General features: G+C 44.8%; 3 protein-coding genes across 8 annotated transcripts; all 3 read left to right on the forward strand.

Annotated features, from left to right (window-relative positions):
• Nucleotides 1–1,590: 1,590 nt before the first annotated feature.
• swi5 (SWI5 homologous recombination repair protein) lies at nucleotides 1,591–4,897 on the forward strand. 2 transcript variants are annotated; one of them, XM_077019075.1, is made up of 5 exons: nucleotides 1,591–1,800; nucleotides 1,907–1,955; nucleotides 2,140–2,249; nucleotides 2,435–2,529; nucleotides 3,673–4,897. In XM_077019075.1, exons 1-5 carry the CDS (start codon nucleotides 1,700–1,702, stop codon nucleotides 3,735–3,737), a joined length of 420 nt encoding a protein of 139 aa, XP_076875190.1. In that variant the 5' UTR covers nucleotides 1,591–1,699; the 3' UTR covers nucleotides 3,738–4,897. The 2 variants fall into 2 exon arrangements, with proteins under 2 accessions (XP_076875190.1, XP_076875189.1); XM_077019074.1 differs by having other exon boundaries at nucleotides 1,594–1,800; nucleotides 1,904–1,955; nucleotides 3,673–4,886.
• Nucleotides 4,898–5,224: 327 nt separating this feature from the next.
• slc27a4 (solute carrier family 27 member 4) lies at nucleotides 5,225–19,609 on the forward strand. 5 transcript variants are annotated; one of them, XM_077019069.1, is made up of 13 exons: nucleotides 5,225–5,452; nucleotides 7,530–7,691; nucleotides 9,076–9,470; nucleotides 10,624–10,782; nucleotides 10,920–10,989; nucleotides 11,488–11,579; nucleotides 11,883–11,992; nucleotides 12,461–12,670; nucleotides 13,015–13,141; nucleotides 14,605–14,742; nucleotides 14,988–15,152; nucleotides 15,972–16,118; nucleotides 16,391–19,609. In XM_077019069.1, the coding sequence occupies exons 2-13, from the start codon at nucleotides 7,531–7,533 to the stop codon at nucleotides 16,546–16,548; spliced, it is 1,932 nt and encodes a 643-aa protein (XP_076875184.1). In that variant the 5' UTR covers nucleotides 5,225–5,452; nucleotide 7,530; the 3' UTR covers nucleotides 16,549–19,609. The 5 variants fall into 5 exon arrangements, with proteins under 5 accessions (XP_076875184.1, XP_076875181.1, XP_076875185.1 ...); XM_077019066.1 differs by having other exon boundaries at nucleotides 5,226–5,778; XM_077019070.1 differs by lacking the exon at nucleotides 5,225–5,452 and adding an exon at nucleotides 5,881–5,900.
• A 152-nt stretch (nucleotides 19,610–19,761) lies between these two features.
• ptgdsa (prostaglandin D2 synthase a) lies at nucleotides 19,762–25,439 on the forward strand. Its single transcript, XM_077019073.1, has 7 exons — nucleotides 19,762–20,764; nucleotides 22,900–23,039; nucleotides 23,212–23,288; nucleotides 23,494–23,604; nucleotides 23,858–23,959; nucleotides 24,061–24,086; nucleotides 25,078–25,439. The coding sequence occupies exons 1-6, from the start codon at nucleotides 20,654–20,656 to the stop codon at nucleotides 24,084–24,086; spliced, it is 567 nt and encodes a 188-aa protein (XP_076875188.1). The 5' UTR covers nucleotides 19,762–20,653; the 3' UTR covers nucleotides 25,078–25,439.
• The last annotated feature ends 304 nt before the right edge of the window (nucleotides 25,440–25,743 follow it).

Genomic DNA, 25,743 nt, shown 5'->3' on the forward strand with positions numbered 1-25,743 from the left:
TGACCACAATCTCAGGGGTTCTGCCTCACACCTAGCTGGCCTTCTCAGGATGTGCTCACTGCAGTGGACCTTATCAGCTGTTTTGTTGTTAGGGTGTTTTATGTGTGTGAATTTTGTCAATTCAGCACTTCAAGGCAGTCATCTTTTCCTGTCCTGAGGATCTCCTAGCTTAGTGTTGAGCCATAGTGTATATTCTTCACCATCATGAATTCTGTTTGCATCATCTTAACTATTGTGAACTGTTTCAACCATTTTAACCACTGTAAGTTCTGTTTACAATTTTAACCATTGTGATTTCTGTTTTAACCACTTAAAGAAATCAACTATGCCATTTTTGAGAATATTTTAGTACTCTGCCATTTTGCATCAGGTAAGCAGTGACTAAAAGTGTTATGTATGGAAATGTATTTAAAATAAATGGAAATGCAGTTAAGGATAATGTTTATTTCTTTAAAAGCAAGGTTGTGATATCTCCATAACTACAGTAAAGTTATGCCAACTATAAAGATGCATTTTAAGGTGCAGGAACCCCTGTTCTCTGAACAAAAAACATTTAATAAACTGTGAGGAGTTATTCTCTATATTAATCTGCACTGCTGATGCTCTAGGGAGGAAAAAAGCCTAAATCATCTAAATAACTGTCTCCACTGGCCAGCACTGTAACTCTGGGAAGGAAGATGGAAAATAGCTAATTTATTTAGGCCATAAAAAACAGCTGAAGAAATCCATCAGGGGACTTTATTTTGTAATAAGCTACGATCTCTTGGTTTGGAGAAAACCTAAAGGGAAAACAAAGGCTAACGTTGACATGGATAGGTCATAAATGAACACTGCGTTTGTTACAGAACTCTTTTTGAGCTTTCCGAGAAGAGGCTATAGCAGAAACGCTACAGTACACCGGGCTCATTCTGTGCTCTGTGTTGTGCAACCAGAGCTCCGTCTCCGCTCCCAGGAAAGACCTGCGGGTCTGCGAGGTATGGTTCAGTCCAATTTAGAAAATAAGATTCCAAAACGATACCTCAGCTGAAACAGAACTGACATAAGAGAACATAGATAACTTTTCAACCTACTCTTCTACGCAAAAGCAGACCATACAATAAGCAGGGCTTTAGATAGAGGGAAATTAGACCGTCTCACAAGGGGATAGGTTTTTGGTGTTTGTCCATTATTGGCCGGTTATACTGCAAATGTTAAGAGACATGTGATTTTAACTATAACTATAGCGAAAATGTATGATTCTGTGATGTTCTCTCTTTTCTTTTCTTTTTCTTTTTACTCTTTCAGCAGCAACTAACACGGTGGGTTTTTATTACCGTATGCTGCCATCTTTCGACCAAAAAATAGAATTGCGGTGGATTTAGGTGACAGCCTAAATCTGGTCGGTCGGTGTGCATTTACAAGCTTCTGTATACTTAATTGATTTTAAAACCAAAATACTATTTTGTGTTTATATTTGATTTTAACAGCCGCCCAGAAGCATATACACTGAAGGTTCAGCGATAAGCCGCATCCCTGGCAGAACCTCACAGGATAGGGTTTCGCAGAAGACCCGCCCTATTATTATCCAATCAGATTAGACTATGACGTACGTCTTTCCAAATGGAGGCGGGAGTGGAAGCGTGCTGGAGGATCTCGCTCACGCGACCTGCACGTTCAAAATACGCGCTTTTTCATGTAGTCGGTGAAAGTGTAACGCCAAATGGCTTTAAACACGGGAGAAAACTTAAAGGATATCGCTGACACCTCCTTAAAATGTACACCAAAACGAAGAAACGTAAATGTGTTAGCCTCAAAAACAAGGTAAAGAGACTGAGCTGATTGCTAGCGAGTCGGTGGATGTGTGGTTAGAGAGCGATGCTATACTCTGCTATACTCTTGACAGTTATTGACGTTTACTTTTCAGCAGGACGCCTCAATCACGATGTGAAAAAGTGAATTCCAGTTTTAAATCTCCAGTAAGTTATAAATTAACTGTATTCGGTCGTTTGTTGCGGAAGAGAAAGTGGACTTGGGTCTGAACGTTGTGATTGTACATAGAACGCTTGCAAGATGTGATTGTACAAAGACTATTATTAAGACGTTGTCAATACTGTTAGCAAGACGTGATTGTAAAAAAGACTATTGTGCTTATAATAATAGGTTCAGGCCTCCAACACGGTGACGAATGTACTTTGTCCTGAGGAGGAGGTCAAAGAATTACAGACAGAAGTTGCCCATCTTGAATCAGAGATTGCTGTGTTACAAAATGAGTAAGTTGTGTGTGTGGCCAGTCTTTTATGTAGAAACACACAAGTGCATTAATTCATGGAGCTTGTGCGTATTCCAGACACACATTGTTCCAGTAATGGCTCAGTGGTTGGGAAGGCATTTGCAGGGTTTGCATTACCCTAACCCCCTCTGCAGTAGTCAGATATGTGTTTTAATGTTTTTACAGGGGCATAGCAGAAGAGGAGCTGGAGCAGCATGTTGACCTTCTGCATGAATACAATGACATCAAGGATATTGCACAGACTCTTCTAGGCAGACTAGGTGAGCATCCTCTGAAACTGCTTCTAATTGTTCAACTCACTTTTGCATGTCTGCAGTAAAGGATATTAGGTAACAACAGTGATATAACTTCAACAGTGATTTGTTTCTGTATCTGGGTTCACGGGTATTTTGGGTCAGTTTGCTTTATCTTAAGATACTTTTCTGGGTAAACAACTAAGGTACTTATAGTTGCTGTGGATAAGAGAATTTGCTAAATGCCGTAAATGTGTGCATTCGTGCACATTAACCCTTAGAGATGCTCTGTTGCAAAATAAAAAAAATAACTTCATACCTACATTTAATTCAATGTGGAGGAAACTGTATATTGAAATACTCCACCCTCTGAAATATGTTAAACTAATATTAGTGTTAGGCAAATATTAATATTATAAACTTTACATCATGATAGTCAAGAAGATTGAATGTCTCCTACTAATACTATTAGTCTGTATTTTTAACAAAATCGGGACCTTTTCCATGTGAGTAGTCGACCTGTGACATTATTGTTCTAAAGTCTTAGCATGTCTTCTGAAGGATAAAATGTACCCAGTGTTTGAAATGTCTTCAAATATGGGACAGAAAGGGTATATGATGAGATATGCAAGTAATTATTTATATTTACAGAGACTTTCTAAGAATGCTTTAAAAGTGATTATTTCACTTTGTAAGTCGCTCTGGATAAGAGCGTCTGCTAAATGCCGTAAATGTAACTGTAAATTTATTAATTACTTTTACCCCAAATTGACCCAGTAATTTAATGTTTACAGAATTAAATTAGTTAGATTTGTTTAGACTGTTCTGTTAGGCAGTGTACAGTGAGATCCAGGCCAACTGTAAATGTTAAATACTGGAGAGATCCTTGTATGGCCACCCACACAGGACCAGATACAGACACACTGGTCACAGTGTCAGGAGTATGCTAATGACCCAGCTGAGACATGGCATCACCCCCACAGTCCTCCACATAAAGAACTCCTTGTAGATCCCAAGCCAGTCCAACACACTCTTCACTGGGGATGGAGCAGGACTACATCTCTCTTAGAGTTATTCCTAAGAATAAGAGGGGGGGGTGCATGGGCATACTCGCACTGTGTCACCCCTTGGCCCCCGCTACCCACTCACGTGATGATCTGTTCCCTCCAGCCAGCCTGCGAGGCGTGACCACCCGTGACCTGTATGGCCACTTTGGCATGGAGCTGGATGACTGATGGGCCATCGGCGGATCTGGGGACTCTTGACGGACAAGCATGGGACACTGGGAGTCTGTTTATCTCTGAGAACGTGGGGAAGGGGTGTTGTCTGTAGTACTTCTGCAAAACATTTTGATTTAGGCTCTTTTAGCGCTTTGTGTATTGAAAAATGTAGCTGTCAGTTCTTGGGTTGTTTGTGCCTAACCCTGCTGAGAACCACAGGCATTCACTCTATAGCCCTGTCTGAGTTTGGTGCCTTATCAGAAGACGTCCTTTATGGTGGATGAACTAGGAGTGGTTTATTTGATCCAGAGAACAAGAAGTGTTTGAAAAGACAACACATACCGATACACTCACTTTGCAAGGGTTTTGTACAGACCAGGCCACGCCAAAAAGCAGTCCCATTGAAACGGCTTCACTGCTACACTGAGCCTCACAACGATCTCACCGTTGTGTGTTTCTGCCTATTTGTGATTAAGTTTTGGGGTGTTTCTGTGTTTTTACCTTTAATCTCGGCAAGTCTGGCATCATTACACTGTGGTTTGTGAAAGTGTGTACAAAAGAGTATCTGAAAAAACACTGTAGTATTCTGTCCATAAATGCATTGTATAAACTCATGTTTACAATTTTGAGTTGTAGGTGTTGATAGCAGTTGAGTGGCTGAGTGCTCGTTTGTTTACAAATTTGAGCTGTAGTTGTTGATAGTAGTTGAGTGGCTGAGTGCTCGTTTGTTTACAAATTTGAGCTGTAGGTGTTGATAGTAGTTGAGTAGCTAAGTGCTCGTGTTTTTGGTGCCAGACACAAACTCTGGTCTTATTTTGGATGGTCTGTTATTGGTTATTTTTATTATAATACATGGTTAAAACCACTTGATTTGTGTTAAATAATAAATTGTTTCTCAAGTCGGTGTCTAATTGATAATGTGATGAATATGGTTTGATAATGTGCTGGGTTTGGTCTGACACTGGGGACAATCAGTGCTCTCCACTTGATAACACTGGTTGTTATCTTCTGTCCGGGCATTCACTTCACTCAGGGCCCTTACGAGAGGGAAAAAATTGCAGTCTTCTATAAGAACTTTGGCACATGATTTTTATACCACACAAAGACTAATCCAAGTTAATGTGTGTCATTCTAGAAAGTGAAGTTCATTTCTCAAAACAAGTGTATTTAAGTATAGCATATTTAAATTATATTTTAGGCATGTTTTATCTTGGTTGAGATCAAATTAGTTAAATTATGTATAGTTATAGTATATAATATAGTCTTGTTGTTTCTATTAGGATTTTAAGCAACTGTTGTATGTTTGCAGTTAGTGTGTTTGAAATACAATACATATTGATACGGAGATTTTAGCAAACGCAGTAAAATTGTATAGATTTTTTTTAGAATAGCGGAGCTCTGTTAACCAACGCAGTTTGCGCAGAGTTGATGCTTAGGAATATGCTGTGGGTCGGGTGTTGGTGTCGTACGAGTCTGCTCATACCCCACCCCACCATTTCCGCCTTTCTCTTTCTTTCCTCCCAAGCGCTTCGCCACGCTTCTACAGTGCACCATTGTCACTACCGGGTGCAGACTGCTTCAGTCACTCACGAGGCGCAATTCGTCCGCTGGACCGCATTTCTTCGGCAGCACGGTCTCAGAAGCACCACCTCTCCAGGATGAAGTGACGAGCTGCATCGACGCGATTGGTTGACGAGGCTGTCAGTCAGCGTTTACTCAGCCCGGTGCCGGTGAATAGGGAAGGCGGGCTTAACTCAGAAAATTATAAGGTCATTTGAATTATCGGGGCTTTAGTATGTCGTTAAAATGTAGATAGTAGAAACGGTGCCATCAGCATGAACGGTTGAGTTTAAATGGGGGACGAAGTCTACCGGAGACATTTGGCGTAATCTGTAATATTACGCAAGAAGAAAAGCGCAGCGATCGCGCATCACCGCCAGTAAACGCCGGAGTGGCGGACGGTTGCGCTAAAGCCCATCACGGTGGCCACGGACGGAACGGGTCGCGCTCCTGACACAACACGCAGCACACGGTGATCGCGGACACGGAAGACGAGGTATTTGAAAGGCCGTTGGAGAGCCACTTGTTTTATATTCCTTCATTTCCGGCATGTCCGTTCTTTACCGTGATGGGGTGTGAAGGCTGCGCCTCCCTCGGCTGTCCTCTACAACCTTGTCGGTGTGTGATGCGTTTACCGGCTATGATGGTGTCGGTGTTCGTTAGGCTGCTTGTCCTGCCGGCACGAATAAATAAACCTTAATAGACAGTATTCATACGGATGGAGGGGTGCCATCTTACGTCCTAGCCCAAGCAGCGTGTCGTTATTTATATATATATATAATCGATAGTGGTTATTTGACGTTGCGTTACAGATAGTCGTGAATCTAAGGTAATTCGGTCCGTGTAAATTGCTTATACAACGGAATCATATCGCGAGAGCGACAATCCAGCATCAACACACGACCGGGCCGGGATGACTGGGGAAATAGACGGTGCGTTTCCGCAGAGGTGCGCTGGCGCACATGGCGCGGTGCAAGGCCGGTCCAGTACTGCGTGGCTCTGCGGTGAGACAGGGCAGAGCAGCGAGACAGGAGCGGACAAAGCGGCCTCCAATGTATGCAGTAATAGTAAATATATTTATGTATGTGTCCACAAACGGCTACGAGTCTGAGTCCTCCCTTTTAGATCACCGCATCGGAGTCGCTGGATGATGGTGTTATGAATGAGACACGCTGTCCCTAAACCCCACCAGATATTAAATGTCCTTTGACCAGCGAGCGTTAGACGCACCGGCCAGCAGGTGTACGTGGAGCACTAGAGTCACGTTAGTATAACGGAGGTGGATCAGGTAGCTCACGCCTCGGTTCCCATCGCAACATTGAAATTAAATCTCCCCTTTGGCTGTTTGGCATTGTCTGTCCGTTAGTGGTGCGTTTTGGCGAAGCAGCGATCGCAGGATGGATGTAAAGGCGCTCACACGTCTGGCCACGTGACGGGCTTGTTTGTGTTTATTTTAGCGCGCCGGATGTCCAGGCTCGTTTGGTAAACACCGCCTTACTGACGGCTGCGCACCACTGTGATACATCTCGACGGGCTCCGAGATTCTCACAGAAGAGAAAACGCAATGAACTAGACCATGCAGCCATTGGAAAAAATATTTAGCGTTTTAAATTAAATATATTTTTAACGCCTTTTAAAGCAAATTTGTCCGTGCACTGTGGTAAATGCGATGTGTCGTTGAAATAGGAGTGTGTTTAAACCAGCACAAAGTGCGAATTTCAACGTAAAGTACGAGGTTCAACACACCGTGTTTTGGAAAATTGTAGTATTGGGACCTTTGCAGTATTATCCTCTTGAGTATCTGCTGACGCTCTGATCTTTAATTCATGCCGGTAAGAAGAGCGCCTTGACGGGTACCTTTTGCACCGTTGGGCTAATATCGCAGAGCAGAAGGTCAGAGGTCACGTAACAACGCTGTGTGGCGTTGTCTCCTTTTTTATGGCACTGTTAGGTTTTTGAGGCACCAGTTTTATTTCCTTATCTGCACTTGCGATGGTATCCTGGCTGATATTGTTATATTGCTTATATTGTTGATCAGTGAACAAACTTGTGGGCCACAGATATTCTCCTGACTGATACAGCAATAAACAGATAGATCAGCCTTTCGTGCTGATAGTGGTATTCTTAACAAATATTGTTTAGATCTCGTGATATTTCACCTATATTTTTATACCTTCATATTTTCACCTGTGTGTGTGTGTGTGTGTGTGTGTGTGTGTGTGTGTGTGTGTGTGTGTGTGTGTGTAGGATGCTACGGCTGGGATGCTCCACGGCCCTGTTCTTCATGCTCAGGCTGGTCCTGGGTCTGCCCTGGTTTCAGGTGGTGCCCTCCGCCTTCATCTTCTACCTGGGCACTGGTGGCTGGAAGTCCTTACAAGTGTTCACGAGGACCATCGGTCGGGACCTGCAGTAAGTGCAGAAAACTGTGGCTCAGAGGCACAAGCTGCCTGGCAGGCCTCATCGGCTGTCTTGTAGCTGGTGGTCAGCGTGTAGCCAGTAAGTGCAGTGCAGCCTAACGCTGTAACCTGGGTCTCATCACCTGGGACCCGTCACCTGGGACCTGTCCCCGGCTCTAAGCTGCATCTTTAAGAAATGGGTTTTCCCTCGGGCTGGTAAGGCAGCACATTCCTGTTTTACAGGCTCTGAGCACTTAAGCAATGTGCCATAGTGGATTTGCTCAGAACTCTGTCAGGTCAGACGTGTTTGTGGGGTGTTTTTTTCCCCTTTTCTCATCCCCACCCCACCCTACTCCACCTGGGACTGGGGGTAGCTTCAGAACTATACGACTGACCCGACAGTCTTGCGTGTTCTTATAGGCACACGGTCTGGATTGAACTTAGTGTGGTTCTTTCTGCGCAGGATTTGTAAATCGTTTGTTAAGAATCAGGAAACATTTACAGTCTGTGTGTTTCTATTTGAATGTAAAAGGGTGTAAAAGGCAGCAGTGGCTCCAGTGAAGCTCAGTTTTACTGTTCTAAATGTTTCTGAAGGCAGAGAAAGTTAGCCTTCCTTAGTAAGGAAGAGAGCCAGATGTCAGAGGTCATGACCTTTGATTACCACTGCATAGGAGAGAGTTTCCACACAAACCACTTCCTCCTTCGGCAACAGTTCTGTGGTATGACCAGACCTAACCAACAGCCTCACCAGCCGAACAACCACTGCTTACAAATCACAGCACTGAATTAGAAACACACACACACGTACATATATGTGTGTGTGTGTGTGTGTGTGTGTGTGTGTAGAATCATAGATAAAGGTAAAGTTGGTCCTACAGTCCTCAGGAATTTATTATATAAAAGCATAATCTTAGGATACCCATTATTGACAGGGTTAGGGTCACTATTTCCAAATTTTTGTACAAACCGGATTCCAAAAGAGTTGGGACACTAAACAAATTGTGAATAAAAACTGAATGCAATGATGTGGAGATGGCAAATGTCAATATTTTATTCCTAATGGAACACAGATGACGGATCAAAAGTTTAATCTGAGTAAAAAGTGTGTGTGATTCAGTGCTGTCCCTTGCTGCTGTAACACTGATCATTATTTATAATATAAATATCTATATCTTTATTTTATAATATATTCACACACACTTGTTAAGTGATGTTCCCTTTGCCATGTGGTTTTCTTGCGCAAGTATGCTTATGTTTATTCTGTCTGGTCATGTCTTATACCTCAAAATAGTGAATGATGACACTTTTTAAACACGCCCCTGGATGAGTAGCTTATACAGTGCCATTTTCTGCTCAGTTACTGGTCATCTTTAAACCAGCTGGTCTGTGTGTTTCAGTGCGGCTGGTGTTCTGCTGAAGGTGAAGCTCAATGTGAAACGACATCTTCGTGAGCACAACACAGTGCCCAAGATCTTCGCTCAGACACTGCAGAAATATGGCAATAAACCGGCACTGATCTTTGAGGCCACGGGTGAGACGTGGAGCTTCAGACAGCTGGACGAGTACTCCAACCGTGTGGCCAACCTGCTCCTCCAGCGCGGTTTCCGCGAGGGGGACGTGGTGGCCCTGTTTATGGAGAACCGTTCGCAGTACGTGGGTCTGTGGCTGGGTATGGCCAAACTTGGTGTGGAGGCCGCCCTCATCAACTTCAACCTCCGCCTGGAGGCCCTCGTGCACTGTGTGAACATCTCCAACGCCAAGGCTGTGGTGTTCGGCAGCGAGCTGTCTGAAGGTGAGACGCCAGCCGTGGTAATGATTGAGACCGGCGTGGGGAGACGTGCCTTTAGGCTGACTGTGCAAGGATAAGAACAGACCAGGAGAGTGCAGTGGCAGTTTTTTTTTCTGCAGGAGCAGAAAATGGCCTACGTTCCTGAGGAGCAGGACTCAAATCCAGTCCTGGGTTTTATAACCACTGAATAAACCAATGAGAGTAGAACTGGTTGCCATAACACCTGGTTCCTAGGGAAAGGAGGGGTCTCCCAGTCAGACGTTGAGGGCTCTTAACTGGGTATGTTTGTTCTGCACAGATCAATGCCTTCTGCCCTCGGCTCTGTATGTAACCTCTCCTGGGGTATTACACCATTACTGCAGTGCCACGACCCTTGAAGACTGGGGATGGGGCACTCTACTGCCCCCACCAGGTTTATTGCCAAATTGCCCTTTGTGAAAAGGTTTGGAGGGCGTGTATTTGAGTGAAAGGCCATTTCAGAAACCACTGCTGTTTCACACTGCTGTGTGTAGTGGTCATCAGGGAAGCAGTTGTTGTTAGAGAGGTGATTGTGACATTAACCTGGCTAGTCATTCAAAAAAGGAAGTGAAACTAGGACAAAGAATAATTTGAGTAGGGGTTACGAAATGAGAATGTTGTGATTCACTGGCATGCTGGTGTTCTAGTGCCCTTCACCACTGATGTTCTAGTGCCCTTCACCAGTGATGTTCTAATGCCCTTCAACACTGTTCAACAAATCTGTCTGTCCTCTGCCTTTCTCTCTCTGTCCTGTCTTTCTCTGTCTTTGTATTTCTCTCTGTCCATTATTCTCTCACTCTGTCTTTCTGACTTTCACTTTTTGTTTTGCTCTCCCTTTCTTATTTCTCTTTTTTCTTTGTCTTTCTTTCTCTCTTTCATTCTTTCTTCTCCATCGTGAGAACATGTTAAGGTTAACTGTGTGGTTAACAATGTAGAGGTCTTGTGGTCATTTGGGGGATGTAGGTGACATGTTGCACGCAATATGTTGACTAGATCAGCCAGCTGGCTTTGAATTTTTAATGAAAACAGAGCTCTATATTTTAGTTTGGATAAAAGCGTGCTATGTCATTCTTCTATACTGCTACCTAAATATGTCAAAGCTTAATTTCACTTGTCTTTCTACTTGTCTGTCCTCTAGCGATGTGCGAGATTCACAGCTCTATGGGTAAGACTGTTCAGCTGTTCTGCTCTGGCGACTGGGACCCTAAACGTGTTCCCGAGGGAACAGAGTGCCTAGAGCCTCTTCTGGACTCCGCCCCCACCCACAAGCCTAGCCACCCACAGCGCGGCTTCACAGGTGAGCCAGCCCGCCTTATCTCAGTGGTTGGTCTGGGCTTGTAAGGCCTGTTTAGGCTGTTTGCTGAATGTCTCTCTGTCTGCTTTTCGCTCTCTCTCCTTTTCTCTCTCTTTCTCACGCACCCTTCCTCTTCCTAGATCGCCTTTTCTATATTTACACATCTGGAACTACTGGGATGCCGAAAGCTGCCATTGTCGTGCACAGCAGGTAATCATACTGGAAAAGTTGAAAGGCTGGTTCTGCTTCATTGGTTAACAGCCCCAAACTTCTAGAAGCCTGGAAAAGGTGCCTTTTTCCCCATGGAGTAAGAGGTGCTTTTTTCCATGGAGTAGGAGCTGCTTTGTTAGGTACTGCCTGGAGGTGGTTTTTAGGTCTTTTACAGTGGTGGGTGGAGTTTTATAGGTGAGGATGAAACAGTTACATTGGGAGGAGTCATATAGGTGAGGATGATGGTTACAGTGGGAGGAGTCACATAGGTGAGTTTGATAGTTACAGTGGGAGGAGTCACATAGGTGAGGATGATGGTTACAGTGGGAGGAGTTGGTTAGGGTTTACCTTAACGATTAGGGTTTCAGACGCATATTGGTATGGAAGCATAAACCAATCCAAAGTTACAATTTCTCTTACTGGTTTTTTAATGTTTCCCTCTTTCTCTTCCCAACCCCTATGTTTCTCCCCCTCTTCCTCCTCCACCTCCACCTGCAGGTACTATCGCATGGCGGCCCTGGTGTACTATGGTTTCCGTATGACCCCGGAGGACGTGCTGTATGACTGTCTCCCACTGTACCACTCAGCAGGTGAGCTTCAACACTCGGGCCCAACATGCGGAAAGCCCTGACTGAGCCCCACTTCCTGTGTGAGAGATGCAAACCAGCCCAACATGACTGCATCCTGCACATTCAGACTACAGCGTACAGACTACAGCGCGCGATCAGATTACAGCGTACAGACTATAGACTATGTTTTATAAAGAAGATAAACTGAGGAGGAGCAGCTCATGTGCAAACTCTCTAATCAAAACAGTGTCACTCAAAAAACAAAAGTGTTTTTTGTTTTTATTTGTTAGGCTTATTTCTAAATGTTTTGGTTCCACGTGACAGGTAACATCGTGGGTATTGGCCAGTGTCTGATTCATGGCATGACTGTCGTCATCAAGAGGAAATTCTCAGCATCAAAGTTCTGGGACGACTGCATCAAATACAACTGCACAGTGAGTGACCGACACGGAGAAGCAGATCAGGGCTGTAGTTCAGATTAAGAGTCAATCTCTGTGTGCTTATCTCATATGTCTTAAATCTCTGTGTGCTTATCTCATATGTCTTAAATCTCTGACAGCTGTCACTCTTCACCAGTTGATTAGACAGAAAAATGTGCTGCATGCTCTATGACCGACTCAGGCACAAGTGTGCTCTCTCTCTCACACACACACACACACATTCCCACCGTACAGGATGATACAGCTCAGCTAATACACAAGCCATGCTGTTCCCAGCAGATAACAGACCCTTTTCAAACAGACCCTGAACCCTAAACTGTCATATATCCATAAATAATGCGTCTCCTACTGAGTAACAGGATTAAATGCAAAAACTATGGGAGGCCTTAAACAGTTAGATTATTGTATCAGTAATAACCTGTTAAAATGTTTATGAAAACACCCCCCTGGTCTTCTCCCCAGATTGTGCAGTACATCGGAGAGATCTGCCGCTACCTGCTGAACCAGCCCGTGCGGGAGGTGGAGCAGCAGCACTGTGTGCGCATGGCTCTGGGCAACGGCCTCCGTCAGTCCATCTGGGAGGAGTTCATGCAGCGCTTCAACGTGCCGCAGATCGCAGAGTTCTACGGAGCCACAGAGTGCAACTGCAGCCTGGGCAACTTCGACAACAAGGTGGAGAGACAGTGTGGACACACACACACACACTCTCTCACATGTACACACACGTACACATACACACATTCACCCATTCATTTACACACGCACACACACACACAGACACATACACACATACACTCACACATACACACATGTTCACACACGTACACATACACACATTCAACCATTCATTTACACACACACACACACACACACACACATGCGCACAAGCATACAAGAAAGAGGTATGAAGGAAGGAGGATGTAATGTGTGTGTGTGTGCGTGCGTGTGTGTGCGCATGTGCGTGCGTGCGTGCGTGCGTGCGCGTGTGCGTGTGTGTGTGTGTGTGTTCTGAGCAGACTGGGGCATGTGGCTTCAATAGCCGGATCCTGCCCTACGTCTACCCCATCCGACTTGTCAGAGTGGATGAAGAGACCATGGAACTTATCAGGGGCCCTGATGGAGTTTGTATACCATGTGGTCCAGGTTAGCATCCAGACATACAACACACAATCTTTAAGAAGACACACGATCACATTACACTTTCTGCCTTACTGGAAAAACGCGTGTTCCGATTATCAGAGGAATCGAGTTACATCAATCAATCAATCAAAATTTATTTATATAGCGCTTTTTACACTACAGTTGTTGTCACAAAGCAGCTTTACAAGTGTACGAGTCCAAGTCCACAGTAAGCAAGCCAAGGGCGACAGTGGCAAGGAAAAACTCCCTAAGAACATGAGGAAGAAACCTTGAGAGGAACCAAGACTCAGGGGGGGAACCCATCCTCCTCTGACCGACACTGGTCACCATGACAACAATTTAAAGAGAGGAAAACAGAAAATATGGGAAGGATAAATAAATCTCATCTTGGTGTGTATTTATATACATGAGTTCTATGTAATTCCTATTCAGTCCTAAACGTCTAGATGGTTGGTAATAGTAGTCATAGAAGGGCAGAATTTGGGGCAGTGGGTTGAACCATCATCATAGCTGGTTAGGCAGGACGTGGCTGGCCCAGGATGGATCTCTGGAAAGGCTCGTCTCTCCTCGTCTCAGTATTTCTCAGGTAGGCGGTCAGCCATATGGAAAAATAAAACGTGGAAAATTAGCTCTGTATGGGATCATATGCGGGACAGATGAAATTTAAACATTTCTGGAGAGTGACAGCATCTCCGGCATTAAATAAAAATTATTACAGCCTAGCTAAAAAGGCAAACTCAGATGTGTGTACATGTGTAGACAAAAACATTAGGATGGAACAGGAGGTTGACGGGCGGGTCAGTGCGGCAGCTGCAGTGTTGTGGACGCTGTACCGGACTGTTGTGGTGAAGGGAGCTCAGCCAAAAGGCAAAGCTCTCAATTTACTGGTCGATCTACGTTCTAACTCTCCCCTATGGTCACGACCTCTGGGTAGTGACCGAAAGAATGAGATTGCGAATACAAGCGACAGAAATTAGTTTTCTCTGCAGGGTGTCCAGGCTCTCCCTTAGAGATAGGGTGAGGAGCACGGTCATGAGAGAGAGAGAGGGAGAGGGACGGGCCAGTTGAGGTGATTCATCTCCCTGGTGAGGCGCTCTGAGCATGTCCAACTGGGAAGAGACCCCAGGGAAGACCCAGGACACGCTGGAGAGATTGCATCTCTCAGCTGTCCTGGGAACACCTTGGTATCCCTCCAGAAGAGCTGGAAAAGGTGGCTGGGGAGAGGGAAACCTGGGCCTCTTTGCGTAGGTGACTACCCCGCGACCCGGACCCGTATAAGAAATTATAAATGGATGGATGGAGTATATTTACTCTCAGCACTGTTGTAATTGAAACACTGTTAGCAGACCTTAGAACAAAGTCAGCAAAGAAAAGAAGGTTGTAGCCAGCGAGGTTGTACCCAGCTATTATGTGAGTGGAGATGCTCGTGGAGAGCTTATTTGCCATCTCATTGTCCCACTCTGCAGGTGAGCCTGGACAGTTGGTGGGACGGATCATCCAGAATGACCCTCTGAGACGCTTTGACGGCTACGTCAACCAGTCAGCCACCAGTAAAAAGATTGCCCACGATGTCTTCAAGAAAGGAGACAGCGCATATCTGTCAGGTGTGCCACACAGGACACTGGAACTGCCACGTGAAGCGTTCTGGTTGGAGCATTTGTGTCCATTAGCATTTGTTTGTGTTCGTGTTTGTTAGCGTTCGTGTTTGTTAGCGTTCGTGTTTGTTAGCGTTCGTGTTTGTTAGCGTTCGTTAGCTTATGTGAGACACCGAACAGCCCTCGTTCCCACCCCACAGGATAGGAATAATGTGTGGAAATAATGTCCATGTTTGCCCATCTGCTTTCTACAGGAGACGTGCTTGTGATGGACGAGTATGGCTACATGTATTTCCGGGACCGCACAGGAGACACATTCCGCTGGAAGGGTGAAAACGTCTCCACCACCGAGGTGGAGGGGACCCTGAGTCGCCTGCTTGACATGAAGGATGTGGTGGTGTACGGAGTCGAGGTGCCAGGTACGAGGAGACATGCAAGACAGGAGACATACAGGACAGTCTTCTTTCACTCTCCAACCTGCTGCATTTGTTACTGTTTCACTGTTTAGTCTCTATCTATCTATCTATCTATCTATCTATCTATCTATCTATCTATCTATCTATCTATCTATCTATCTATCTATCTATCTATATCCATGTCTCTCTCCCACTGTCTCTCTCTTTCACTCCATGACTCTCTGCCACTGTCTCTCTCTCTCTCCCCGTCTCGCTTTTTCTCATGCAGACATCTCAGTTCTGTCTTTCCTCCATCTTGCTGCATGCTCTGTTTCTTTGCTGTCTCACTCCAGACTCCCTCTGCCCCTCCCATCTACCAGCATTCTCCACTGCTCTACCAAGCCTGTGTGTTCTCGGATGTGTTCCCATACATCATTAGCCTAGCATTCATTCTAGACCTGCGTTCCCTGGTTGTAGCAGTAGTGTTTCCTCTGTGTGTGTGTGTGTGTGTGTGTGTGTGTGTGGCTGTGTGCTTGTGTGGGAAGCTGTGTGTGTGTTGGGGCCGTGTGTGTGTGTGTGCTGGGGTCGTGTGTGTGCTGGGGTCGTGTGTGTGCTGGGGTCGTGTGTGTGCTGGGGTCGTGTGTGTGTGTGCTGGGGTCGTGTGTGTGTGTGTTGTGGTCGTGTGTGTGTGTGTGTGTGTTGTGGTCGTGTGTGTGTTGTGGTCGTGTGTGTGTGTGTGTGTGTTGTGGTCGTGTGTGTGTGTGTGTGTGTTGTGGTCGTGTGTGTGTTTGTTGTGGTCATGTGTGTGTCGTGTGTGAGTAACATTGTGGTCTGTCTCCTCAGGGTCGGAGGGTAAAGCCGGCATGGCTGCCGTTGCTGACCCAGACCACCACACTGACCTGGAGGCGTTCAGCCGTGAGCTGGAGAAAGCCCTGCCACCGTACGCTCGACCCGTCTTCCTGCGCCTCCTGCCAGAGGTCAACAAGACAGGTGAGATGCTTCAACTTCAGGCTTTACCGGGGAGGGGACCAGCGTGAGACAGGGCAGCGTGAGACAGGGCAGCGTGAGACAGGGCAGCGTGAAACAGACCAGCTCAGCACTAGTGCTGAATCTACAAGAACCTGCTCGTACCAGGATACGCTAGCAGGTCTCTCCAGGAGGCTCTTTGTCCTCTTCTCCCTCTCCTTCTCTCGTCCAGAGGAGTAGATGTATTAAGTGTTCCTCTCCATAACCTTTATGCCCTTGCCTTCTCTCTCTCTCAGGCACCTTTAAGTACCAGAAGTCGGACATGCGTCGGGAGGGTTTCGACCCCGCCCTGGTGTCTGATAAGCTCTACTTCCTGGACTGCAGTAAGGGACGCTACGTGAAGCTGGATGCACAACTCCACCGTAACATTCTTTCAGGAAAGCAGAAAATCTGAGAGGCTGATCACACCCGCCCACTTGCCCATGAACCTCCCCCCACATCTGCCGTCCTGCCCATCATTACCTCGGAATCTACAGTGAGGGGCAACAAGCCCCACCCCTCTGTTCCAGTTATGCATAAGTCATGTTCAAACCCCGCCCCTTTCCTCTGTTCCAGTCATCTGTAAGTCAGTCCAAGCCCCGCCCCTCTGCACCAGTCACTTGTTCTGAGTGCCCCACTCCCGCCCCTCATGGCCAGATGAGATAGAGAAGGATCTCTGTCTCAAAACGCAAAAAAAAAATTATAATAAAAAAAATTAGTATGTAGAAAACATAAACAGTAAGGATTAAAATACCGTGGTTGTGAAGGAGATGGCAGCAGATCTAGTGAAGACGTGCGTACAGCAGTGCAGCTCTCTCTCTGCCTGTGCTCCTGGCTCTGAAAGTGTGTTCTCGTTTAAAATAAGAGAGAAACCCCCAGGACCGCAGGCAGGATCCACACCTGCCGTCAGCGTGTAGGGGTTCATGCGCCTGTCTTTGTGGAGACACTCCCAACGCCTGCTGAGCAGTGGACCAAAACCGCATGCATAATCCTTCAGTATCAGCCCAGCCCAGGCAGAGCAATACACAGCCATACAATGACTCAATCCATCGCTATTTATTTATTTCCAACCGGCACCAAATATATTTAAGTTGTACAGTAGGTTCACGTCTATTTATAAGACACTGTATACGTGTTAACATCAAACCACTGAGCTACACTGTCTGTGTGTTTTATGATTGCCGTAACTTCGTCTGGCTGATTCCTCCAGACCTGTAGGTGGCAGTCTTTGTGTTGGTGTGTAAACACTGCATAAAAGCTTTGTTGTTTTGTTTATTTGTTCATTTTCTTGCTAATGTTGAATGCATGTGCAGATATGGATATGGAAGAGATGCTGCAGTTTGGTCAGACGTGTTTGTTCTTACCAGGGATCTGCTCTGTGGCACGGCGCTCTCCTGTCGGATGGAATTTCCCAGAAATCTTTGTATAGAGGCTTGTGAGTGAAACACTATAACCTGGTGCTAAAGAGTGCTTATGTTCCGCACACTCGTAACAGCGCCCCCTCATGGCCGATGGAGCTCATGACCTCAAGGGATAGAAGAAGAGGGGCAGAGAAGAGAGAATGCTAAGGTTCCATGCTTTTTACCACCTCCTTAAATGTTGTGTTTTTATTGAATCAGCATGAATGATCCACACAGAGCACTGTGCCTTACTGTAACCTCTGTCCTGGGTGTACAGGCCACGGACCAGTCCGCCTCTCCCAGCCTGTGTCCCTCTCTGCATCACTCCCCCACCCCGCCCCCTGCTCTGTCTGAGCAGCTCCTGTAATGCTGAGATCCACTCCGTCCCTGTGTGGTGGGCGTAGCCCATCATGAGACCACTCCCTCATCTCCTCCCCACACCGACTCCCCACAGTGAGGTGCAGCGTGTTTAGTGGTGAATGACAGGGGTAACTCAACTGCAGTGTTAACCAGAAGCGGCGACAAGCTGGCTCTTTTTCTCGATCTCCAGTGATGACGCCTGTTAATTTATTTATGTTTGTAGATGTGGGTGTGTGTAGGGAGATTGTGTGCACTAAAGCAGATAGGTTCTTGTGACTGCAGTCGAACTAGAAGTCACTGTTGTAGTCATTGCCAGAATCCATATTCAGCTAACCAATTAAATTCATAGAGAAACTCGTCATGGCTTTACACTACCTACCAGCCAAAGTTGACCAGGTTTTCCAAGCTTTCTGATGGGAGTTAGAAGCTGGGGCAGCCACGGCATTGGTCCCTGGGGTTGTTGGGTATGGGCTTAGCCAGTTGGATGCATCCATGCCCTCTAGCACACTTTATCAGGCTTGCTTTTCAATTTCTACCTTTTAAAAACTTAAATTATTAATTTTTTTATTGATTTGTTCCTGATTGTGAGAGGTTGACTTTTAATATCTGTGTAAATGTGGTAGTGTTTTTTGTTTGTTTGTTTGCATTCGGGTGTTTGAGAGAGAGAAGCAGCACACCAACTCCCTGCCTGCAGCGGGACTGTGGGGGACTGCAGGACTGTTAGGACCTCTGTGGGACCGGGGAGACTGTGGGGGGGACTCTGTGGACTGTGCGGGACTGTTTGGGACTGCAGGACTGTGAGGGATTGTGGAGGACTCTGTGGGACTGCGGGGGAACGTGTGGGACTCTGCTAGTTCTCAAAGATAAGCCATCACTGTAATCTGTTTACCAAGTCCTGTTCTCTCAGGCGTGTGATCGCTTTGCGTGTGTGTGTGTGTGTGTCTGTCTGTGTGTGTGTGTGTGCGCACGCGCGCGCACAGGCACACGCGCGCGCACAGTCATATGACCAGAAGGACGATGGCTGCATCACTGAGGCTCTCTCTAATGTACTTCCCAGTTCACAGGGGGTGTTTACACACACATGTAACAGGTAGCAGTCTAGCAGTGTGTTGTGTTAACCACCTGTCTAGGATTTCTCATTTTCTTAACTGTACAAAAAATGTTGCAAAAAACACAGCTCAGTGTGCCGAGCTGAAAAAGTTGCTCCCAGATCTCATTCCATTATCAAGCATTTCAGTATAAACCCATGATTACTGTTGCTTGGTCCTTCAGGAGATAGTCAGCTGCAGGCCAGCTACGTTCCAGCCTGACAGGAGTTCTGTCTGAACGTGTGAGCCAGTGTGTTGTCTTCTTGTTTCCTCTCCAAGGTTGTGCAGCACATCTGTGAGGCAGTCAACTGCTCGCAGCTCCTCCTTTCGACCTTTAGGGGGCAGTGTATCCCCTACTTTGACCAAATCAGAGTAGGCTGCTGGCTTTCCCCCTGACTGCTATGAATGGCTGGCTGTTTAGAAACTTAGAAATGTTTGCTAATGTCCCATTTGTATTTTCATTTGTTGTCAAGTGTGAAATATTTTAAATATGACATGCAAGTTGTGCTATGGGAAGTTCTTTCTGTTTGTTTTGTCTCTTTTTTTTATTTAGTTTTGGATTTTGTTGTTTGTGTGTGTTTCAAGCCCCAAAGGACCATCAAGGGATTATTAAAGTGTGAGAGCTAGTGTTTGTCTCCAGTAAAGGTAGTGGTTTATTGACACGAACACTCTCAACGCTGTTAAAGATACAAGCTTCCTCATATGAACCCAGACTGCTCCTCCAGGTTCATGATGTGTTTCAGCATTTAACAGGGAGCATTCTACCAGTGGGCTACCGCAGATGCCCACACCCAGCAGGAGAAGCCTTCTGCACGCTACACCCTCTATACACTGCAGTTCACGAGACCTGATTCCAGGCAGAAGCAACGTCACCACTCCTTTACCCTGTAGAAGTCCTGACATCCAAGCCCTGTCATCATGACAAACATTGCTGATCATATTGTCAGTCACCAGTGTTTTCAGTTTGGTACTCAGGAACAACTTCATGCAGTTGGAGATCAGAGAAGGAGACGAATGTTGGGTAGGAGACCAAGTAAACAGTGCAGTGTGTGTGTGTGTGTGTGTGTGTGTGTGTGTGTGTGTGTGTGTGTGTGTGTGTGTGAGAGGGAGAGAGAGTGGGTGTATGGGGAGGTGTGTGAACTGTGCATTGTCGCACTGAAGCCGTTTTGTCTGAAGACTAGCTGTAAATCGTGCTCTTGAAGAAAAGAAAAAAATGGCATCTGAATCAATATTAATAAAAAAGATAAATAAATCGAAACCTGTGAGTGTTTGTTGATATTATTAACAGATGTTTAGATCATTACAAAATGACAAGAGTAAAAGGTTTTTGTATCTGTGAAGGGAGTTCTGTGTAGTCCCAAAGTAATATGGTCCTAGTGAGTGCTTGTTCACAACTGTGCTGAAATATAAGGGATGAGTCTTTCAGCCCAGTGGTGGTGCTGCAGTCAAACAGTAGCAGAACTGTAATACTGTACACCATACCATGTTTGCAAATGTAACATGATGTTTGAACAGTTAATTCTTTTTCCACATTGCCCTACCTTTTCCATAAAAAGTGACTTTGTTGACATTTTTCCCCTCATCTCTGATTGGCTGGGCTGTTGAGGGGAGGAGTCGTCCGCTCAGACTGTGCTAGTCTGTCCTGCCATCATACCCCATTTTCTTGGATCTGATGCTCACTTCTGCAACCATGAAGATCACCTTGGTGATCATTGCTGTGGTGATGCTCCTCACAGACGTGTGCGCGGACATCCAGCCCAAGAAGAACTTTGACCTTAATAGGGTGAGAGGAACATTTGACCTTTGACTTGTGTCATTACTGTATTGAGAATGGACGCATTCTTATATATAAGTGGTAGAGTCAATGTGCTTCATGTCAATGTTCTTTAACCAGCTCAAACCTGTTGGTCTTTTAAGTTATTTAGTTCTAATTGCTGGCTTTAACGTTCAGTTAAATAACTGAGCCAGTTTGAAGAGAGAACAATCTTCTAATGACTTCCCAACAGTTTCCTACAGACATGTTGAACGAGACCTGCTACTGATAGAGGGGTGACCCTCTCAATAAAGGACCTAGAGCAGATATAGAGGGGAGATTAGAGGACCTAGAGCATGTATAGAGACAAGATTAGAGTACCTAGATGTTTAGGAGGGAGATTCGAAGACCGGGAGCAGGTAGAGAGGAGAGAAGAGGACCTAGAGCAGATATAGAGAGGAGATTAGATGACCTAGAGCAGGTAGAGAGGAGAGAAGAGGACCTAGAGCAGATATAGAGAGGCGATTAGAGGACCTAGAGCAGGTATAGAGAGGAGATTTGACCTAGAGCAGGTATAGATGAGAGAAGAGGACCTAGAGCAGATATAGAGAAGAGATTAGATGTCCTAGAGCAGGTAGAGAGGAGAGAAGAGGACCTAGAGCAGATATAGAGAGGAGATTAGATGTCCTAGAGCAGGTAGAGAGGAGTGAAGAGGACCTAGAGCAGATATAGAGAGGAGATTAGATGACCTAGAGCAGGTATAGATGAGAGAAGAGGACCTAGAGCAGGTATAGAGGGGAGATTAGATGACCTAGAGCAGGTATAGAGATGAGATTAGAGGACCTAGTGCAGGTATAGAGGGGAGATTAGAGGACCTAGTGCAGGTATAGAGGGGAGATTAGATGACCTAGAGCAGGTATAGAGGGGAGATTAGAAGACCTAGAGCAGGTATAGAGGGGAGATTAGAAGACCTAGAGCAGATATAGAGAGGAGATTAGATGACCTAGAGCAGGTATAGATGAGAGAAGAGGACCTAGAGCAGATATAGAGATGAGATTAGAGAACCTAGTGCAGGTATAGAGGGGAGATTAGAAGACCTAGAGCAGGTATAGAAGAGATATTAAAGGAGGATCTTTGAGGAGTGTTGTGGGACAGCTGTAAGAAGCAGATATGGATCATCAAAGCGCCTCCTGTCTGGATAGCAGAGAGTGATTATTAATCTGTCAAAAGCAGCAAAGTTCCACCAGGATCACAACCAAAGATGGTTTGGCTGTTTTGATTGCACTGACTGGGGCCCTCTGTGAGAGGCCTGAGCACGTGGACTTTGTGTTTATTTAAGTCTGCTTGAACAGGTTTTGAGTTCGGCAAACTTCTGTATGTTGTGGTTCATGAATGCAAGACTGTCTTGTGCCAGACCATCCTGTGAGCCCAGTGAGGTGTGTTAGTGCATGGAAATGTGCATGAAGCTTCAGAACATATCACTGTTGAGTGTTCAATTCTACATTTAAGAAACGTGTACAAAGATTCTCATGAATAATCAAGTCAAATTTATTTATATAACGCTTTTTACAACAGCTGTTGTCTCAAAACAACAGTGAGCAACCCAAATCTCCCAGTGAGCACATCAAAGGTGACAGTGGCAAGGGCAAACTCCTTAGTGTTGGTCCTGATTCCAATTTTTATACGTGTGTGTATGTGTGTGTGGGTGTTACATTTGCAGGGAAATGGGACTGTGTAGGCCTGTGTGTGAATGTGTGTGTTAAACTCTTTGCGTTACATTTGCAGGGAGATGGTACCATGTTGGCCTATGTGTGTAATGCGTGTGTGTAGTGTGTGTGTGAGGGTGTGTGTGTGTGTGTTCAGTTTGCACAGAGATGGTACCGTGTTGACCTATGTGTGTAACGCGTGTGTGTAGTGTGTGTGTGTGGGTGGGTGGGTGTGTGTGTGTGTGTGTGTGTGTTCAGTTTGCACAGAGATGGTACCGTGTTGGCCTGTGTGCATAATGTGTGTGTGTGTGTGTATTCAGTTTGCAGGGAGATGGTACCATGTTGGCCTGTGTGTGTGTGTGTGTGTGTGTGTGTGTTCAGTTTGCAGGGAGATGGTACTGTGTTGTCCTGTGTGTGTAATGTGTGAGTGTGTGTGTGTGTGTGTGTGTGTGTGTTTAGTTTGCAGGGAGATGGTACCGTGTTGGCCTGGCCTACAGCTCCCCAGGTTTTGCTAAATACAGAAGTAAGCTCACAGTCGCTATGGGAACAGTGGAACCAAAGGAGAACGGTGATGCTGATATGACACTGTGGGACACACAGTGAGTGGCTGGACCTGGCCGGAGTAGCTCCAACCAGACCATAATCATCCATCATCTGATGTTTCTGTGGTTGAGTTACACTGTGGATAACACAGTGGATGCTACTGTCAGTGCTACTGACTCCATCTACGGAGATAAACACATGTGACATGGGTTCACTCTCTGTCGGCAGGCTGTCAGACTGCAAGAGTAAAGTGTACACGTACCGGAGGACTGCTGTGCCCGGCGTGTTCACGTACTTCAGCTCACGTTAGTACAAATATACCAAGGCTTCCAGTGAAATGTTCACATATTCAAGACCACTCAGAGAATGTGTGGAAAGGAGCAGACATCCATCACAGCTCATTTAACTGTTTTCACCTGTTTAACTCCAATAATGAAAATAATAATAATTTTTGAGTGTCGACGCTTAGAGTGTGTGCAGCAACGTGTCTCTAGCTTTATTTCTTTGCAGGTCACAACAAGGTGAAGGATATCACGGTGGTTGAGACTAATTATATAGAGTATGCTTTGATTTTCAAATACAAGAAGTTTAATAAGGAGTACTCACAAGTGTCACTTTATGGTAAGTTAATGACACACACAATACTCACAGGCAATAGAATTTCTTGTGTGAAGATTCAGTCCCGCAAGGGCTGGCAAAGTGTGTGTGTGTGTGTCTGTGTGTGTGTGTCTGTGTGTGTGTGTGTGGGTTTATATCAGGAGATGGTGGGTGTGTGTGTGTGACATCAGGAGGTATAACATCATAAGGTGGTGTGTGTGAGTGTTTGTAACATCAGGAGGTGTTGTGTATGCTGAAGTCTTTAATATCTGTGTAGGTCGCACTCAGAAGTTGAGGCCGGAGTTGATTGAGAGATTCAAAACATTTGCCAAGCAGCATAGGTTCCCTGAGGAGGCCATTTTGACTCCTCCACCAGCAGGTATGTGAATATTAACCTTTACCATCTGATATAAAGACAGTAGTCATGTTTTCATGTCTTCATGTGGAATTTTCACACCAATTTTACCCCCTTTTTCTTAGACAACTGCCCTCCTACAGGTTACTAGGTGGGTACAAACATACACCAAAACAGTAGGATTTAGGGTTAGGGGTGGGGTTAGGGTTTAAATTAAATAAGTACCAGACTTAAGTAGAATAGATAGAACAGAATAGATATAACAGACTTAAGTAGAATAGATAATATTTTTTACAAAGTAAACAGAGGAAATAATAATAATGCTGATCATTTTTATTTACATACATGCAACTCAAAGTGCTTTACAGAATAACATTTATACATTATAGAATATAACATTTAAAAAATAACATTTATTTCATGACCCCATTAAATATCCCTTTGAATTTGAGATCTTTGGTATTCAGTCAAGCTGAAAGCAGTCTACATGATATAGTAGCAGGCCACATGATACATTAGCAGCCCATGTGATACATTATGTAATATATTAGCAGTACAAGTTATATTAGTTATACTTATGTGTTAGCATTGACATTTTAATACTCATGACGCATTAACGTTATATAACATTAATACTCATCATGCGTTAGCGTTATATAACAATACTCATGGTGCGTTATCGTAATATAACATTGTAATACTCATGATGTGTTAGCATTAATTGACATAATACTCATGATGCGTTAGTGTTATATAACTTTATAATACTTATGTGTTAACGTTATATAACATAATACCCATAATGCATTAGCATCATATAACATAATACTCATGGTGCGTTAGCGTAATATAACATTATAATGCTCATGATCCATTAGCATTATATAACAATACTCATGATGTGTTAGCATTATATGACATTATAATACTCATGATGCATTAGCATTATATAACATAATACTCATGATGCGTTAGCATTATATAACATAATACTCATGATGCATTAGCGTTAACATTATAATACTCATGATGCATTAACATTATATAACATAATAATCATGATGCGTTAGCGTTATATGACACTATAATACTCATGATGTGTTAGCGTCATATAACAATACTCATGCTTTCCTTTTTTTCAGTTTTGCAGTATGCAGCAGCAAACAGCTTGTGCAATATCTACACATACTCACACACATACATGAATACACACATACATGCCTGTAGATTATTAAGTTTTACTGTTAGCACAAAGGTCTACCTCCATAGACATCCATTGTGTAAATTTGTGTATCCAGTAAATACCTAAACCTCCTTTAAATACACCAAAACACATTAATCTTTTCACACATTAACACCTATCTTTATAAAGTAAATCCATGTCAAATAGTTTTGTTACATTAGCAGTTATCAGTTGTTACTAATTAAAATGTAACGAAAGATTTTTGTGTAGTGATTTATTTGAGGGTGGATGTGATTGTGGGGTGAGGGTGGATGTGGTTGTGGGATGAGAATTGAAAGGATGGAGAGGACGGTGAGGGTGTGGGTGTAAGGGAGGGAGAGCATGGTGGTGAGGATTGAGTGGAGGTGAGGGTGTAGGGGATGTAGAGGGTGTGGTTGAGTTGTGATTGGGTGTAAAGCATGGGGGTTGGTTGAAGGTGAATGTATTGGTGAGGATTGAGTAGGGTGGAGGGTGTAGGGGCTGGTGGGGGTGGGCATAAGGATTGAGTAGGAGGATGGAGGTGTAGGGAATGGGGTGACGGTAGATGTAGGGGTGGAGGGTAAGGGGAGTGTAAGTGATGGGGTGA

The sequence above is a fragment of the Brachyhypopomus gauderio genome, chromosome 10 (assembly GCF_052324685.1).
Source record: "Brachyhypopomus gauderio isolate BG-103 chromosome 10, BGAUD_0.2, whole genome shotgun sequence".
Lineage (NCBI taxonomy): Eukaryota > Metazoa > Chordata > Actinopteri > Gymnotiformes > Hypopomidae > Brachyhypopomus > Brachyhypopomus gauderio.